Consider the following 18,099-nt stretch of genomic DNA (forward strand, 5'->3'; position numbering starts at 1 on the left):
TGCCTTGTACCGGGAAAGGGGATACAGTAAACTGTACAAGGTTAAGCAGCTATTTCATGATGTCGCATCCTATAAAGTATTATAAATCTTAGTTCTCTCGAGCTACTGCACATATCAACGACTCGGACGAGGTTATTAACCAATGCTGTTGTTTGGGACTGAAAGAGAAGTTGCTGGGCATTGTCCCGAAGCGGAAAAGCCATGCTAGTTCACACAAGCAACGCACTCTCACTTACTCATAACGCCGGAGCAATACGGGAAAGGGAAGTCGGCATACGTCAACTACTATTTGTAAACTGTCAGCTGACTGCCGGTTCATTAACTTGCATTTCATCGAGTTCCTTTTTCTCGCTGCCGCTTCTGGCGTCCGACTCGCACTGCAGGTGACTTGCAGGATAGAGAGACGCATAGTTTTCGTTAGCGTTAAGTACTAGGCTGTTTCGAGGGCAGTGATACAAGCGTATTCCATTGCTGCCCTAAATGTTGGTCCACTGAATTGATCATACACCGCCCTTCACAACGTGAAGAGTACCAGAATAGTTTATTATTTTCAACCGTTTGACGCAATAGGGCTTTTTGTCAAAGGTAAGTAAGTGAATAATTCGATAACTTTTACTTTTTGTTATTAACCGTAATTTTAGCTCTTCATAAATAATTGAGTTTTGTTCCAAGTTTTTTTAATAGGTAACACGCTTTTTTTAAAATCTCAATTATAATGCTTCTTTAATCACGGTGGTTATATTGTATGCCGTTGAGAATCGAAATGATATATGCAAAAAACAAATCTCAATCCTTCTTTTAATGGTTACTGCCATTTAAGACCGTTGGGATCTACCAGTATCGTATAAGGCTGTTTGACAAGAAACGCTAGCGCGATCATTTCTTGGAGGTTATCTCGCCCATCTTTCACGCGAGACCAGGCAGGTTATTGCTCTCTACTGGGTGCAAAGTAGCTCTAACATATTTTGCGCGAAAAGCTTTCATTGTGCGTGTCGCCGTAACACACTACGATCGTTTATTGTAAGAATCAGTAACGTTCTATAAATTAAATAAATATTAAAAAAAGCACGAAAATTTTATAGTCATTAAGAATATCTATATTTCCAGCGCGGGTAAAAAAAGAGTTTTGTGAAGTGATGTGATATCAACAATGCAAATTATTGAAACTAGTACATAACCATCAATTAACTGAACATATGACGTAAGTAAACGTACCGCATTTGGCGTATGGTGAGCTCGTCGAGTCTACCACCATCGTATCCCTCCATCACCACCAGCAAACGACTCCGCTCGATCTATTTTTTTACGTTATTTTATTAGATTGAAGAGCTAAAATGCTCGAGTTCGTTTGTAGTCGTTTGTAAAAGCTAACAACGTTTGTATCTGCTGAATTAAATATAATAATTGGAATGGGCAGTGTCATTATTTTGCAAACGATAATCTCTGTTGTTACATTTACGATACTTAGTAAATTAATTACTTGACAAATAGCGAAGTAAGTGCTCAGAGACGATGGCCAGCTAAATTAACCAATCGAGTTCTGTGACGCTACTCAGTGACGCATAAGCATAGCGTTACGGCTTTAAGTGCACCTCTTACAACAGTTAACGCGCGTACTAATAATACCTTAGAATCAATAAGATGGGTCTGATACCTTGTAGTGAACAACACGGCAGATGTCAGTAGTTCGGTAATAATAATATAGATGCAAATCAATTTATTACCCTGAAAGATCCATTAAGAATCTATCCCCATTTAGATATTCGATAGAGCTCCTCGACTGATCGAACTAATATGGCGCTTAGTTACAGTGCTATGATATAATCTGTCGTTCAGTCTCTGACGTTGCCTTCTTGGAAGTACTGCGTGGAACTGCTTAAGGTAACTTTTTTTAGGTTACGTCGTCCTGTTATGTAATATCTAGGCGTAGGCAACATCTATTTAAAACTAAATGCTTTTATTTGTAGTTTTTAATTACAACGTAGACAACAAATCAGAAAATTATAATTGCTGTGAAAAGAGAGATGTTAAAAAAGGGCGTCGTAGAATGAACTTTTTCAAAGAACAGATACCAAAAGTTTGAAAATCTCTCGTCAGTTGTCGAAAATTCTCTACAACGTATTATGTATAGTGAGTAGGCTCGTAGTGCTACGTACAGGAGAGCTGGTGTGCGCAATAATCAAACGGTCGAACGAAGTAGCTATAGCAGATATATCGTATATGCGAGCTTCCGGACGTCCATTGTTGCGCTCTATCCTCAATCAATTTTTGTGACTTCGAAAATCGAGCCAGGCCCAATGAGCTGCTGAGCGTTTTATATTTCGTTAATTTACACCGCCACGGCTGTAACATCACGTCCTAAATTGAATTCGAGACCTGGGCGATTGCAACTCCCACCCATTACAAGTTCTCGCAGATTCTCCAAAAATTACGGGTCGTTTTTTGCGCAAGGGTGAGTGAATCCAGGGAAGCAAGGATAACAATGTCCCTGTGCTCCCGTACATTGCGGCTTACAGGGTTGACTGTATGCCGATTTTATACAAGAACGCTAGCGCTAGTACACATATATATTACTGCTCCAGAGCCATCGATTTCGACCGAACGGCCAACAGGATAGTGCCGGCGTCATTCGGGCCACAGTCTACTTCAATAGTAATTCTTTTGACACTCGAGTCTTCCTGACTAATATTCTGAACAACCATGTACCACGTCTAACAATTAGAAAATGTATGCTTTTTGTAAAAATCTATAGCCAATCAATATAATTATTACATTTAGAATTAATCAATGCGTTTTGGTGAAAAAAAAAACATGAATCGCTGATTTAAATTTTTGCCATGTGATATATAACTGTTGTGAGGAACACTTGAAAAAAGTTTAAATTTAAACTTAAAAGAAAAACTATATGTATACTATAGTTGCTTCCCCTTTTGGCCATCAAGCAGTAATAGGCTAAAATACCATACCCTTTTCTGACAACAGCCTTTAGAATCATAAAATTTCCCGATAGTAAAAGGTAAAGCCGTCTCTAACCAGTCCTATTTTTTCAGATGTGTCCATATAGAAAGTATTTGCATCTACATTATGCAGTCAATTTTACACAGTGGGGGACTAACGACCAATAGCTACTCAAAAATTGTTATGTCTGGTCAACCCAAGCCTATGGTAAAGTATAAGATTGTTTGTTCAGGTTCATATTCAGGTTTTAACTTGATTATGTGTGGCCTGCATTAAAATCTCATGTGTAGTTCATAACTCACAAGCACTTTAGTCAGAATTAAGTTATTTTGCTTACGAAACCAGAGTGAAAATCAAAAAGAAGCTCATGATAAGAACACAGGCAGTCTTTAGTCAATAAACAGCAACATTAATATTTTTAGCGCTATTTAGCCCCGCAAAGCCTTGCCCCTTGTATTCGTACTCGTTTGGACCTCATATTTAAGCTCTTTATTACAGCTATCCTTTTTCATCTATCTAGCTAAATTTTCAACGATGTTTTCTGCTATTAAGAGTTTCTGCTGCTGTAGTGCCGACCAGCTGCTAATATTAAATATAGTGGTTACACAAATAATTGTTCAGTAAACGTTTACTAATCAGGTTAGCTAGAAAACGGTAGATGTGCTATCTTTAATTCTCTTAAAGCAAAATAAGACCATTTAGCAGTAAAGAGCCTGAAATCGCCTAAAAAGGACACCGTTTACGAGCACTACTACTCACAATATGACCAGCTTCTCGTACTACAAACATTTAAAAAAAGTACTCGACGAAGAGCAGAGTGGCGATGTGCAGACGGAAGAACTTCTTCAGAAAGAGTATCAGCTATCACAAGGGCAATGTGACATAGCTTCAGAGATGCACCCTCTCAGCAGTGGCGAGACACGAAGGGATCAAATAATGATTGAGTCATCGAAAAAGATAAGCCAGCAGGAACGTTCATTTACCAAGAGGGCCATTATTGTGATAATATTGTGGCGCTATTTTCACTCTGGTAATCAGGGCAAGATTATACAGAATTTTTGTTTTTTGCTACCGTCCTATAGGTTTTGTTTTACGGGAAGTCGTAGTGAAGCTAATTTGATTCAATGCATGGTTATTTATTGAATCAGTCCAGCAGTTTAATAGAACAGTTTTGCCGTTATGGCGCAAAATCGTTCTTCTATTCTTCACCTAGTCAATGTCAAAAACATACAATTCAACCTAATGATGAAGTAGAGATGAAGATTTTTACGCTGATATGGATACACCTAGGCATTTTAGGCTCGTATGATCCTGCCTGGTAGATCCTGAACCAAAGCAAATTAGTACATTCGGTATAATATGTAACTCTCAAGAGGTACTTATATAAGTCTTCTTTGAGATACAGATTTTGTCTAGTTTGACCCTCTAATACCAAACGCTACATATATATCAAACTCATTAATACGTTGTCTTGGATATTGCCATCGACTTGTGCCCTGCAACTAGGCGAGTCGGTACTTGAGAATCTTAAATACAGCAGACAATCTTTTCAATTTCAAATAAGAGTTTATTCATTAGAGGATAATCAGATATTTGATCAAATTAACTAAATTGAACATCAACGAAAAAAATTGCTTTTCCCGATTTTTGCTGTTTCGGTAATATAATTGTATGCATCAACGCCTTAGTTTATGTTAAAGACATTGTTTATGTGGCCATAGATAATAGAGATACAGCTTCCATGGAACTGAAAAAAGCTTGCCCCTGTACACGTATGAACTCCCACTTTACGAACATTTAACAGATTTCCTCAGATAGTCGTCATTCAACTAGAATCTTCAAACTTCCTAAATGGCATCGGTTTACCTAGGAACGTTTCTAGTAAGAACCGATTATTTTCAAAATTTAACATGTTGAAACAGCTTATTAGTCCTTGCGAACGGAGGCTCGATCGGTGCAGCACATAAGGAATCTCAATCCGCCGCAGTGATTTTTACAGATCTTGTGGTGCGATATCAGAACTGTTAGAATAGGACAAGCCAGGCAGGCTAACGTAAATCGAGAAGGTGCTTTTATGACAATTACGTGCTAAAGAACTCTTTTTTTTTTGAACGGGATAGACCCCTTTCTGCTTGCGCATGTATCTTATTCCTATGTGTGATATTGTTGGTGTGAGTTAGTGAAACTGATCAGTACAAATATAAAATTGTAGGGTGTTCTAAGTTCTGTTCAAAGTTAGTTGTTAAGGGGGCAATTTAGCTAGACATTTTTTCCAATAAGACCATACGGTACTGGAACTGAGATTATGCACGTGTAGAAAGGGCCTGCGCCTTTATGTTTATAACTATAAATAACTTTCAGCAAAGAATCATATAATGAAAACTGTTGATCCACTGTGCTTAATTTTTGGGTTCTGGGACGGAATTGCTTAGAACCTTTTCAGTATGGATGTTCTTCTAGATTCATACATTTTCCCCTGTTCGTAATCAGCTGTTTCCCGATATTGCATACAATTTTTCGTTTATTTCATCGTAAAGAGTAAAAAAAAATATTGACAGCCTATAGTCTTATTGAGAAAACTGTTTGATTGAGTAATTTTGCCTCTTTTGATGAGTTATGGAGATTTTCACGGAGATTTGAAGCACCATGTGAGAGGCAATGTTTCGAGTTGCTCTGCAGAAGTGTCCACCAGAGGAGGTACTACGCAGCTCGAACCGAAAGCGGGTTTTGATATTTCTTCGTTAGGCCTCGGCTGTGCGTTTTGCAATCTCGGTCTGTCAATCGCACTCACAAATCAAAATAGCTCCCGGATTGATGTATTCTCGTTTACCCGTATCAAACACATTCACACGGATAAGGCTGTATCTAGGCGATAGTACGAGCGCTCATCACATAAAATACGGCATAGGTTTGATGGTTCAAGCTAAGGATAGGAGACTGTGCCAAACAAAGCTTTGTGGGATTTTGGTGGGACAAAAGCCCACTCAGTGGAAAAGCAGACAGTAGGATAGTACACAGTTACAAGAGTATTTTTGTCCTATACTCGCGTTAGGCGCATTTTTCTAGTTCGGTGGTACTAATTTCTAAGATTTCCGAGAACTGACTGAGAACGACTTAATCAATAAGTCGCCAGCAAAGCGTACAAATCAGTGTTCGCCAAATATATGTATTTTATATACAGTTCATGAAATAAATATGATGGGTAGGAATAAGAAATAATATGACGATAATTATTGTCAAAAAACAACTGAATCACGCCTTGTACTGCCAGACTTACATAATATCGCATCTTTAATACCTTGATTTAGTAGCCTTAAATATATATATATATATATATATATATATATATATAGAGCAATAATTAACGATATATACATATATATTTAATTGACATGTGATTTCAGAAATGGACAAAATTTGCCCCGTGGTGCCTCTTCCCTTAGACGAAGTGGTATTGGCCGATCTCATGGAAGATGCTAAGGACTTCGCATTTAGCCATGGTCTAGTCTTCAAGCTAAGAAAAGTTTTACCGTACGACTATTCCGTCACGTTTATACCATTTGCATTATTACCCTCGCCTTGGCCGAAGGACCAATACGATATGGTCTGTCAACTTCAAAAAGATATCAATTTGATCTACTACCGCGTTTCGAATAACTTCGATTTTCTAAAGGTTAGCTGGCTACAAGGCATTACGTACACCAACCAACACTTCTTATTTATTAGTATTATTATTATAAATTAGATGTCTAGACAACTTTTCACTGCTAAAGTTATGTGTACCTATATTATATTAATCACATATCTAGTGTCGACAGCGATACTAAAGGCATGTTTATGGTTATTCTCAGAAAAATACCATATAATAACAATGTGTTGAACGGCGCATTGTGAAAGCGCTACCTGTATATTTTAATTGGCCAAATTTCTAAATTCAGGATTTGCGAGAAATGCCTTCAGTAAATAAAGTATAGTCATCAAAACAAACTACAAGTAGCTTTTTGAGGGATAATTGTTTTCCTAAATTCCGAAACGAATCGTTCATTATTGTTTTGCGGATTTTCATTAGAAAAATTAACAGCGCTTAAAAAATTCGTAATATTTTTGTGGAACCTGTAAACAGGTTTGCTAAATTCGATAAATCGAAATACATGGTGCTCTCAAAGTCACACAGCCCTATGATAGATAAACCGAAATTTAACAGTTTTGCAGGTAGTCCTCTGTGTAATTTTTTAAATTTTAGTTTAAAAGTACATATTCGGTTATTATAAACGTTTTGATAAAAAAAGACTTAGGATCACTGTTTCAAATACCTGGCGACGGCGTTACACAATTCGTGTGTATAAACTATTTAATTTGCATATGTAGATAGAGAAAAAAAACACAGTAAGTGCGCGAATGCTCAAAGTTTGATTAGCTTCTCATAAGAAGCAAAGCCCTATATCGAACGAATGAAGCTTGTTAAGATACATATAACTGTCTTTCTTCTAATTTTTAGAAGAGTCTACAACAAATATGCGAATTTGACGAATGGACCAGACGACTCTGGCAAATCTACGAACGTACTTATGAGTCTCAAAAAGATGTCCTTTCCCTTTGTATCATGAGGTCTGACTATATGGTTGGACATGATGGCCTCGCCAAACAGGTGATTCTTTTTCTAAAATAATTTTTCCATTTTCCAACACACCCATCCTTTAGGTGTAAGGTAGATTTACTTATTACGAATGTCTACTATGTAATGATAGTCGCAGTTCGACGCCTCTTATTTTAAGTCTTTCTAATATATCCTATTTTTTTTTTATCCTATTTTCTAATTTTATATAAATGACTAATCATAGTAATACTAGTAGCCTTTGCGGAAATTGCTATGATATGATTATTATATATTATTTAGAAAGTCGTGTCAGTAAGGAAAATTAGCAGAAATTTATAAATCCGCATTACGCCAAATGAAAATTGCGGTATAACTAAAAGCACGACGATCATGTTTGGATGTTTATATCAATGCTATCAATGGGTTAAGTTTTTCATGCAGAATAATCTTAGGCTGAAGTTTACGGCAGCAAACGTTGACACCGAAATGTTTTGCTCTAGTCCTCAACGTAACTAGCATTTCTATTAGTGTTATTATTTCCATAAGAACATTTTTCTTCTAAAGGGCACTTCATCCATGTTTTGGAGTCAGAATGTCAGGACACCTCTCTTGATTTAAGCTAGGTTCTGGTTATTTATTTATTATTAATTATTGGAGCATTACAGATTGAGGTCAATACGATATCAGCGGGATTCGGTGGAGTATCTCCAATCATGCTTGCGCAGCATAAATACATCATGTCGAAGTTACATCTTCATAACTTCCGCCGTGCGTTGCCAGAAAACGCTGGGACTCGCGTTGCACTTGGACTGGCTCAGGTACTAAAATGAAGCTGCTTCTTCAAAAATATTAGCTCCAACAATTTTTCGTGTGTCAAAGGTCACGGCGTTACGTGAGCTGTGGTGACATCACTGAACTTTGATGCCTCTTTTGCCCAATTGTGTACTGAGCAACTTATTTCTATGTGTGCGTAAAAAGCTAAATTAGTGTTTACAATAGTTTCTTTTTATATACGCGTTGAAATGCACGACTTCAGCTTGTATTACACGAGGGCAATCCTTAAAGGGCTGTGTCACTTACAAGGCGGTCTGCACAAAATTTTGAAACAATTTAGATGGCAGAACATAGTGCATCATTTAACGAGCTTACATCTAGGCAATGTTATTTGGACTAAGCATGTGCATTCTTTTACTAGGCGTGGGAGGCTTATGGTAACAGAGAGGCGGTAATATGCTTCGTTGTTGAAGATGTTGTCTACAATACGTACGATCAAAGGCAAAAAGAGCTGGCGCTCACTGAAAAGTACGGAATCGACACGCATCTTATTGTGCGGAAAAAGAACTCCGACTTACTCCGAGTTTGCGTGAAGGACGGAAAACTTTTTTTGGATAATATCGAGATAGCCGTCGTATATATGAGAACATGGTATGACCCCAGTCAAATTAATTCGGAAGAGCTCTGGAGAATACGAGAACTGATTGAAAAGAGCAGGGCGATTAAATGTCCCAACATCGCATGGCACCTTTCTGGTAAGCCCGATCAATGTAGCCACAGTCGGCTTGATGGTTAGATCTACAGGAAAAGCTAGCATCACGCAAGCCTCATAGAGCCGTGGCCATATTTTAGTCAAACTCGATTAAATACGTGCTGTTCTCATAGAGTTATTTTGGAAAGAGTAGCACCTTTTTTAGCTTCTGAACGAGAAAGAAGTCGCAGCAGACGTCATAGATGTCTAGAAGATTATGTTCATCGAATAGTTTAACGAACCCTTCGAAGGTTAACGATCAATAATCAAATTAAACAATTGTTGGCGAAACCAACATGTACTGTAGTGAACTTGCCCTAAGGCAGATGATTGCTTTTTTGCATCCTTGAATGACCGCCGTTGCAAGAAGCATTAAAAAACATGACTAAAAAATAGGTTATATGTTAAGAGATCTATATAAGGGTGCCTTTCCAAAGAAATATTAATAAAACACAACTTTTGAGCGTGTTCAGAAGAATTAAAAAATTAGCGAAATAGAGATCTTCACCTTAAAATAAGATCCAAACTTACTTCACCAAATTGGCATTTTTTTAGCTTCATGTACAATCTTCTTCACTAATGAATATTCAATACTTTGAATCGTGTGTAGGTCAATTATATCAAATGCATTCGAACCGTTTTTTAAAAGGAATTCATCGACTTGCCAGAGCATGTGTCAAAAATGATCTTCAATGTAGTAATAGTCAACAACACATCACTAAGGGAAAAGTGTGTTTTTTATATGAGGCCAAAGCCATTTATGTAAACAGACCCTATCTGAAAAATGGTGGAAGCGCTAGCTGCGGCTTTTTCGCATGAGTTCGCACCTCTTCCACTCAGGGACCGTAGACTCGTCACTTGGCAATGCGGACACAGGCTTGAGTTCCTTGAAACATATTTTTTAAGAAGAGTGTGGGTAAATTTGATGCTTTATATATTAGAGTAGACTGGACTGTTTGCAATGAACATTGAAAGATATTGTCGAATATCAGCGCACGCTTGCTACAGTCGTTTCCGAGTGAAACAATAGTTAATTTTCATTTGTGTTGGAAATAATTGGCCTCTGTGATGAACATTTCTTCTACAGTCGTCACTGCTTTCGATCACTGACTTTTTTGACAGTACAAGTATAGCAGTAGGCCACATCTGTCGGCATGGTTACGCGAAGGATATTTAGATAAAACTACATCCTGCAATAAAACTTTTTGGTTGCAGGTTCTAAAAAAATACAACAAGAGTTAGCAAGGCCCGGCGTATTGGAAAGGTTCTGTGATGATGTGGAGCAAGTGCGAAGGGTGCGGTCAGTTTTCGCGGGTCTGTATGTACTTGAGGAAGCAAAGACCCTTGAAATGGTATTGGCAGACCCCGAAAGATTTGTTCTGAAACCGCAAAGGGAGGGTGGAGGTAAGTCGACTGGAAAGGAAAAACCGTAATCACTAGTCGTCACTATGTTTGTCGATAGCAATCCTACAAATTGCCTTATTAAGAAGGATTTTAAAAGCCTCTATAATGTAATAAAACGTCCGGTTGTTTTTTTAGGCCATAACATATACGGAAGGGACATTGTACCATTTCTAAAATCCCTACCTGCGCCTAGGCGACATGAGTTCATAGCCATGGACATTATCGAACCCGTCTCCTGTAAAAACTATCTAGTTAATCGGGATAAAATCACATTCACCGAAGTTGCAAATGAACTTGGTATATTTGGGTAAGTAGTTTTTTTTATCCGAAATATCTGCGTATGTAAATATCCTGTGAACATCTATCCTACTAATTTACATTGTATTTAAGTTAAGCAGTTTTGGTTCTGTTCAACTGTATCTTCGTATAGATATTAGAGCACGACCATCAATGCAGAAAGAGGTTATACTAGACTGATAGTGAACTGTTTAATGCTACTGATCCTAAGACCTGTATTATAAGCCTTTACGTCTAACCTAATTTTAATAAACTGCTCACGCGTAGACTACAAACCAACGTTGTTCCAGTCGCAATTTTAGTTTACGTCGTTGCATTGCTTCAATCATTGCATTAGGCACAGGATCGCTGCAAAGTATGGCACTAACCAATAAATGCACTCTACTAAAGATAGCGCTTTTATTTGAGACAATAGTTGTCTATCGCAGTTGTACCACGTATGTATTAAGGAAAGGTAGTAGCATACCATAATAACTTACTTTTCGAAAAAGATATGATCCTGTCAGACAGAGCAAAACACCATTAGTGAGAGCATATTCATTAACAACTTTTATATTTGACATTCATTTACCTCTCAGTTACGTGTTAGGCGATTTTCGACGGATTGTACATAATGAAGCGAATTGTGGTTGGATCTTTCGAGCAAAGGATGCTAAGTCTACGGAGGGAGGAATTGCGGCTGGATACGGACATTTGGACAGTCCGTCTCTCGTATAAACATCAAAAAGAGAGAATATTAAGATTTCAGTGGGTCGACTCTTCGCAACGTTGACCAAGTGTCTACTATTCCCACAGTATTGTACCTCACGAACGGAGGGAACACAGTGTGACATAAGAATTCGTCGCCATTTGTACTTTTACTGTTGCATGAAATATAGCTTTCTGCCTTCTTGCACTAATGAGATGTCTTTAGTTGTAAAGCAGTATGGATGTTGAAAATAAGATTTATGTACATACTTTTTTCTCAGCAATATTCCAAACCACCGTTACTATCAGCGTAGTGATACTAATCTTAATTACATTTATTATGTATTTCATTCCTATAAATTTAACATACCTACAGCATTGGTTTTAGTTACGATTGCATTTGAAAATTAGATCTGATGACTTGCCCACACACATGATGACATTTCACAAAGAGACTGATCCTGGCGTAACTATTCGACACTAGTGTGTATAAAATGTACTACATCTAAAAAAAAACCTACAGATGTTAGATATTATTGCACATTTCCAATAGACGCGCGAGGCACAAAACGGTCTAGGTGGCAGTGAGTTCGAGACCCAATCACCTATATGTCCATTCAAGCAGCAGTGATTGAGTCCCAATCCTGAGTACGAAATTCCGCTCGAAAATTTTGTCACCTATTATGTCAAAGAAAGTAATTACTCTACATTAAAAAATCTGAACATTCTTTACACACTTGCTACCTTCACATGATTTGACGATTTCTACTACCGGTCATGTTTTTTAAAATTAAACTTTTTTAAAAATTAATTTGTTTAGTTCATATGTATTCTATATATAAGTGTATATATTCAATCTTAGGTACAACACAATGCAGTTTAAGAACTACGCAGTGACATGATATCCGAAATATAAACACCGGTTAGACGATCTTTTCAGCTCGCAACTATAGAGCCTGGCAATTTAATCACTAAAATTACTTAGAACTCTTGTTTAGGAAAATAAATACTATAAATATGCAAGTAGACGTACATTGTAAGTGAATCTTATTTTGCATAGAATTTTGCGTAGTTAACTGTAGTCTAATCTTTTTGGCAGATACCACACGAACGTAAAACTAATTGAGCTATATTGAATCGAAAATGTGTGCATCGCTAAAAATTGTCTCTTTATCAATAGAAATAACCCCTTTTTCCTTAGGTCGTTACTCCGTAGTTACGAATAATTAGGAAGTTGACTCCACGCAGTTGTTTCCTGGCAAAATGTTTATTGAACCACTCTTGACAGTGCAGTGGCTACGTTCTTTAAGTGTGACGGTTGCCATTAATTGCACGTAGTGTTTCATCTGTTTTTCTAAATGATTCCTTTCGTCGTATCTTTCACACATCAGACATTATATATTTCTATTCAGCATTTGACGACTTTTTGCATTTTTCGCCTTAAGAAAACGTTTTCAGTACTTCTATAAGGTGCTATATGCAGGCTTAGTTACCGTATTTGAATAATTGCGCGGACTTGAACAATCTATTTGGAGTCGTCTGCTACAGCTAATAAATAAACATTGCGTGTTATGTTTATAATTATTCTCTACGTTGCGGAATCTTTTACTGTTCTCGAAAGGATCTGTTTTATCATCGTGAAACTGGGCGAGCAGCGGTAGAATGAGCACCGAGGCTAGAACCCTGTGGGTTGGAAATCTGTCTGATAATATCGACGAAGATCTTCTCTATGAGTTATTCGTACAGGTAAATAGTTCTGAGAGATAACTCCTTCAGACTCATTATACAAATGATATTAATTAGTATAATATAGTCATTATTATTCTCTTTATATATCGCGTTGCAAGGCAACTTGAAATATATAATTTTGGGGAATACGTGATACGGTGAGAAATACTGTTTCGACTGAAGGAGTGAGAATGCGTATGTACAGAAGAATCAACTCCTTCCTCTGAGACTCATTCTAATTTAACTTAAAGCAATTACTAGCCATGACAAAGTAAGTAATGAAAAAAATTAGTTAATCGCACTTGATTTGTCAGATTTAAAATTGAGTTTATTGAAGACTTTTCATTCTGACTGGACACATAGGGCTGTCTGCGTAAAATTAAGATTCTGTCTTTTCATCAAATTGCTGAAAAAGCATAGTATTAATTCAACCTTTTTTTCGCAGCATTGAGTATCCTACCAGAATTTGAAAAGAATCAGCTTTTACCTAGGTCACCCTCGGTTATCTCTTTATAACACGTCGTTTTCTGTTTCCACACTTGTCTGTACTGGGCCCTCTTCTGTGGACCCTGGCATATGATAGGGTGCTAAGGCTAATAGATCTTCCTTTGAAAGTAAAAATTATTGTCTATGTCGACGGCCTTACTGTCGCAGTGCAAGGCCGAATCGCAAAGAAACTAAAGAAAAACAAACCTGATTCTGAGAGAGATTTTGATATGGATAAAAGAAGAGGGACCATTTTTGGCCCTGGGAAATCAGAGGCAATACTACTGTTCGGTAGGAGAAAACGCCAGCGTTTGAGACCCACTTTTAACGGGTAAAGAATAAATCTGGTGGAAAGGGCAGTATACCTAGCCATTAGACTCGGGCACGCAATGAAGGGAGTGCAGCACATCAAGTAAGCCGCCACAAAAGCGATTAGAGCGTCCACGGAAATTGCCAGTATACTGTCAAACATGCATGGTCCAGGGGAAAGAATAAGGAGATTTCTCATGGTAGTAGCAGAGTCGATTGTGCTCTTCGGGATGTTTGTGTAGACACTACCCAAACGTATAAGGACTACCGGTTAAGAAGCTACTTAAAGGCGTCCAGCGAAACCTCGCGCTTAGGGCCATCTAAGGCTACCGCACGGTCAGCACAAACGCGGCCTTGACCGTGGCAGGCATTATTGTCTAGGACCTGAAGAGAGGTGCATGCTTTGGTACAATCCGACGAATGATGCGGAAAGCAAAATCTTGAAAATGTGGTGCGGCGAGTGTGAGGAAATACCTAATTTTCCGCCAGGACTGGAAGTAAGGGACATGATCTTTAACATACGGGTCTGGACTGCACGCCCTGCTTCTCATGTACTACCGTACACAGATCCTTACGTGTTACGGAAGTTTTCAAATCTATCTTTACACAGGTGATAGTTTCACCGAAAATCTGTATCCTTTCCCTGCGGGTTTTAAAGATATAATTTTTCATATGCTGACGGCATGTACGACGCTCACCCATACTATAAAAGCCAAGTACAGAAAGAAGGAAGCTATCTGTAGGAGACGACATAGGAAGGTTTGCTTTTTTAGCATTGATTACAAGTACGGAAGATGTAAAAGAGATCTCGACTCTTGTAAGAGGGGTCACAGTTTTGTGCGAGCAACTAGCTTGTCTGGCGAGGCAAGGCACTTGACCTAGCTGACCCTAGCCTGATATTCGGTAGTACTAACTACTCCCTCCTGTCAGCCTATACTAGTTTTAAATGAACATCCGGGCTGATTCAGAGTAAATTTTGAGAAGAAAATTGAGAGTTGGTGAGTAGTAATTTTGACGCGAACAACTCCATTTGGTGAGGCTGAGGTTTACGCTTGGTCCAGATTGACACTATGCTCTTGTGGAGCTACCCGTATGTACATTTCATTACTTAAACCTTTACAGAAAAAAAAAAGAAAAGTCACATCAGGCGCTTCAAAAGTCTGCTCTTAACTGTGATACAGATGGAAAAAGTGTGACGTATGTTTTTTTTCGAAAAACCGGGTATTTTCGAGGCTGTGCTGATGATTGATGAGGTTTATACAATGTGATCTACTGATTCAGAACATATTTTTTTGCGTTACTATTTGAACACGAGGTTTACGGGAATCTGAATAGTGCAGCAGAGGGCCGCTGCTTAATTACTGCGGTTGCTCACTCTAGAATTTTTTTTGTTTTTTTGCTTAGAATATGAGACTCGTTTTGGTTTTTCTGAATTCCCCTTAGTGAAAATCTGTCTCAGTGTGGTAGAATTGGTTAGAATTGGAAAAAAGCGTATCTGTTTTTCTGTCGATATAAAGCATGTATGATAGTTCACGGTCGTAATTTCCAACGCTTCCAAAGCTTAAAATGCACTACTTCCGTAAATCTTCGAATAGCTATATTAAGTATTGCAGAAATGAGGACACTATGTTGTATACGCAGATCCTCATTTTTCCTCTCAGTCGAGGTAGCAATTCTTGAAACTGAATGAATATCTGCCCCGTTACTCTTCTTGTGACTCTTTATTTTTTGCGGTAAAATGGGTATTGAAATCTTACGGTAAAATACTTTATCTGCTAAACAGTGTCGCACCTTCAAGAAATGACCTACGATTTGCATCCCCTATTTTTGGTTCAACTAATTATTAGTTAGTGCCGATAAATATGATCATTTCTGACTATTTCAGGCTGGACCTTTGGAGAACGTCAACGTGAAAAGGGGGCCGGGCAACAGTAATCAGAATCCTTTTGCGTTTGTGACGTTTCGACATGATGCGTCAGTGGGTTATGCTATCGCGCTTTTCGACGGAATTTCGCTCTATGGTCGCGTTCTAAACATGAAGCAAAGGCATGGCGTAACACCAGACTACAAATATCGCGACATCATGGAATCGTACGTGTAAGCCTTTTAAAACAAGAACAACAGCAACAAAAGGCCAAAATACAAACGTGTATTCGCGTGATACCGCGTTTAGATGTTCTTCTTGTGCACGATGTAATGGACGATTATGATCGTAAGCGTAATGCTTGCATCTTTAACAAATGAGCTTCAATCGATCAAGAAAAATAAAGCAATCTGTTCGTTCATCGGTTCGACTCGCTTCTCTCACGGTTGCCTTCGACGAGGAAGCGACGAGGAGGAGCCTTCTCGTGCAAATCGGGACATCGCGGATCTAGGTCTTCGTGTATGATGCACACATATGCAATTAAAAACGGTCATAAATGAGCCCACTTTTTTGTTGTGACTGAAACCTTACTCTATGATTCTCGTCTCATCGTACCATTCAGGTATTTGCAGGAAATGCATCATTCCCGTGGCAGGCAACAGCAGCAGCAGCAGCAACCGTTGATGAATTACGGTAACCAACTAGAGCAGCAGGGAATTCATTATGCTATGATACAGCAGCAGATGATGATGATCAAACAACAGCAGCACTATGATAGTGGTGGAAACAACGGTGGAACACGCGGAGGATTCCGGAGGGACCAAAGAGATGGGGGACAAGCAAGAGACAATTTAAGAGGCATCCACGGGGGACACAGTCACGATCGTTACGAGAGGAGCAGCGGCAGCAGACGCCAGCAACACCATGGAGCTCATCACGGAAGCAAACATCATCACCATAACCATTCGCGATAGTCGAAGTTATACTACGTTATGGAAAAAAATTCATTTCAACAGGTCGAAAAAAAACAAGCTATTCAGTCGCAGCAATCGCATTAACTGCAGCATATAGCTGTGATAATGCCAGAAATTGACCATTAAGACAAATAGATTAAGCTATACACTTGTAAGGATGTACTATTTTGCCTGAATTGTGAATACGATAAAATTGCATGGAGAGACAGAATGCCGATAAACTCATACGACCAAATGCGATCGAGTGATTTTGCCGGCCATTTGCGAAGAACATTTCTTTAATCCGAACTAACAGAAACTAGTAGGGATTCTGAAAAGCTGATTTGCAGTATACGAGTGGTTTAATCACTGGCATTATTTTGTGATGAGCTTAGCTTCATTTGACGAAAGTGCTTTTTTTTGTGGCGAAGTTCATGTGTTGCTAAACTTGCTGGTGGAGTCATGACGGAGATCATGTCTTCACGTGCACCCACCATGTAATGAATGCTACCACTTGATATTATTGTACATGGAAACGTATATATTTATCTAATAAATAGTTACACTAAACTATTATTACAAACTATATATTTAGTTTGATCTTGTATTAAGATACGTGTTGTAATTTGACATATCAGGTTTTAGATTCATACGTATTTAGTAGTAGTAGTAGTAGTAGAGATTTACAATGTAATACTATACTAGTAGTTTGTGTATATTATAATGTATTAGATACTTCGTGCTTGTCCTGTTCCACAGACCTGCGCAAGGATCCCCACCGGATCTAACCGAATTAGATATATATATATATCGCACTGCTACACAATCAATGAGCTGTAGGGTTTCGAATTCATGGAACAACCCTAAACGGAGCGGCGTATCTTAACAACTCTGGGCCCATTAGACCAACCTTGGCAGAGGTCTTTTTCTTTGCTGATACTTAACGCACTATTGTCGGTGATCACCGTAAATTGCCGCGTTAACAGGTACGGCTGACAGCCAAACGTGGGCTTCCTGACGAATGCCATTGATGAGTTACCTAAAACAAAGGCCACTACGGGCTCTTCATTTTTTCCGTACTGGACAAGAACTGCTCTTAGCCTGGCGTTGCTTATATCGGTGTACACTTCAGTTCGTAAATCCTCAAAGTGCTGCAGAACTAAGCTGTTTGTGAAAGCATATTCAAGCGAGGCCTGAAATTAAATCTTGTTAGCCCAGAAAAACTAACAGGTCGCTTTAAACAGATTGTACTACTGCTTAGAGATTATGATTAAGCTCCGCACAAATCCAC

The 18,099-nt window shown here is 38.4% G+C and overlaps 2 protein-coding genes across 4 annotated transcripts; both read left to right on the top strand.

The window, feature by feature from the left end:
* The first annotated feature begins 121 nt into the window (after nt 1-121).
* Nucleotides 122-11,680, top strand: LOC111251213 (glutathione synthetase-like). 2 transcript variants are annotated; one of them, XM_022807591.2, is made up of 8 exons: nt 122-585; nt 6,363-6,631; nt 7,457-7,606; nt 8,221-8,373; nt 8,751-9,084; nt 10,296-10,484; nt 10,620-10,791; nt 11,360-11,680. In XM_022807591.2, exons 2-8 carry the CDS (start codon nt 6,365-6,367, stop codon nt 11,496-11,498), a joined length of 1,404 nt encoding a protein of 467 aa, XP_022663326.1. In that variant the 5' UTR covers nt 122-585; nt 6,363-6,364; the 3' UTR covers nt 11,499-11,680. The 2 variants fall into 2 exon arrangements, with proteins under 2 accessions (XP_022663326.1, XP_086845369.1); XM_086989243.1 differs by lacking the exon at nt 122-585 and adding an exon at nt 874-1,020.
* A 139-nt stretch (nt 11,681-11,819) lies between these two features.
* Nucleotides 11,820-17,419, top strand: LOC111251214 (uncharacterized). 2 transcript variants are annotated; one of them, XM_086989247.1, is made up of 3 exons: nt 11,820-13,214; nt 15,877-16,088; nt 16,478-17,419. In XM_086989247.1, exons 1-3 carry the CDS (start codon nt 13,131-13,133, stop codon nt 16,827-16,829), a joined length of 648 nt encoding a protein of 215 aa, XP_086845373.1. In that variant the 5' UTR covers nt 11,820-13,130; the 3' UTR covers nt 16,830-17,419. The 2 variants fall into 2 exon arrangements, with proteins under 2 accessions (XP_086845373.1, XP_022663327.1); XM_022807592.2 differs by having other exon boundaries at nt 15,877-16,082.
* The last annotated feature ends 680 nt before the right edge of the window (nt 17,420-18,099 follow it).

Source organism: Varroa destructor, unplaced genomic scaffold (assembly GCF_002443255.2).
Source record: "Varroa destructor unplaced genomic scaffold, Vdes_3.0 BEIS01000005.1, whole genome shotgun sequence".
In the NCBI taxonomy this organism is placed as follows: domain Eukaryota; kingdom Metazoa; phylum Arthropoda; class Arachnida; order Mesostigmata; family Varroidae; genus Varroa; species Varroa destructor.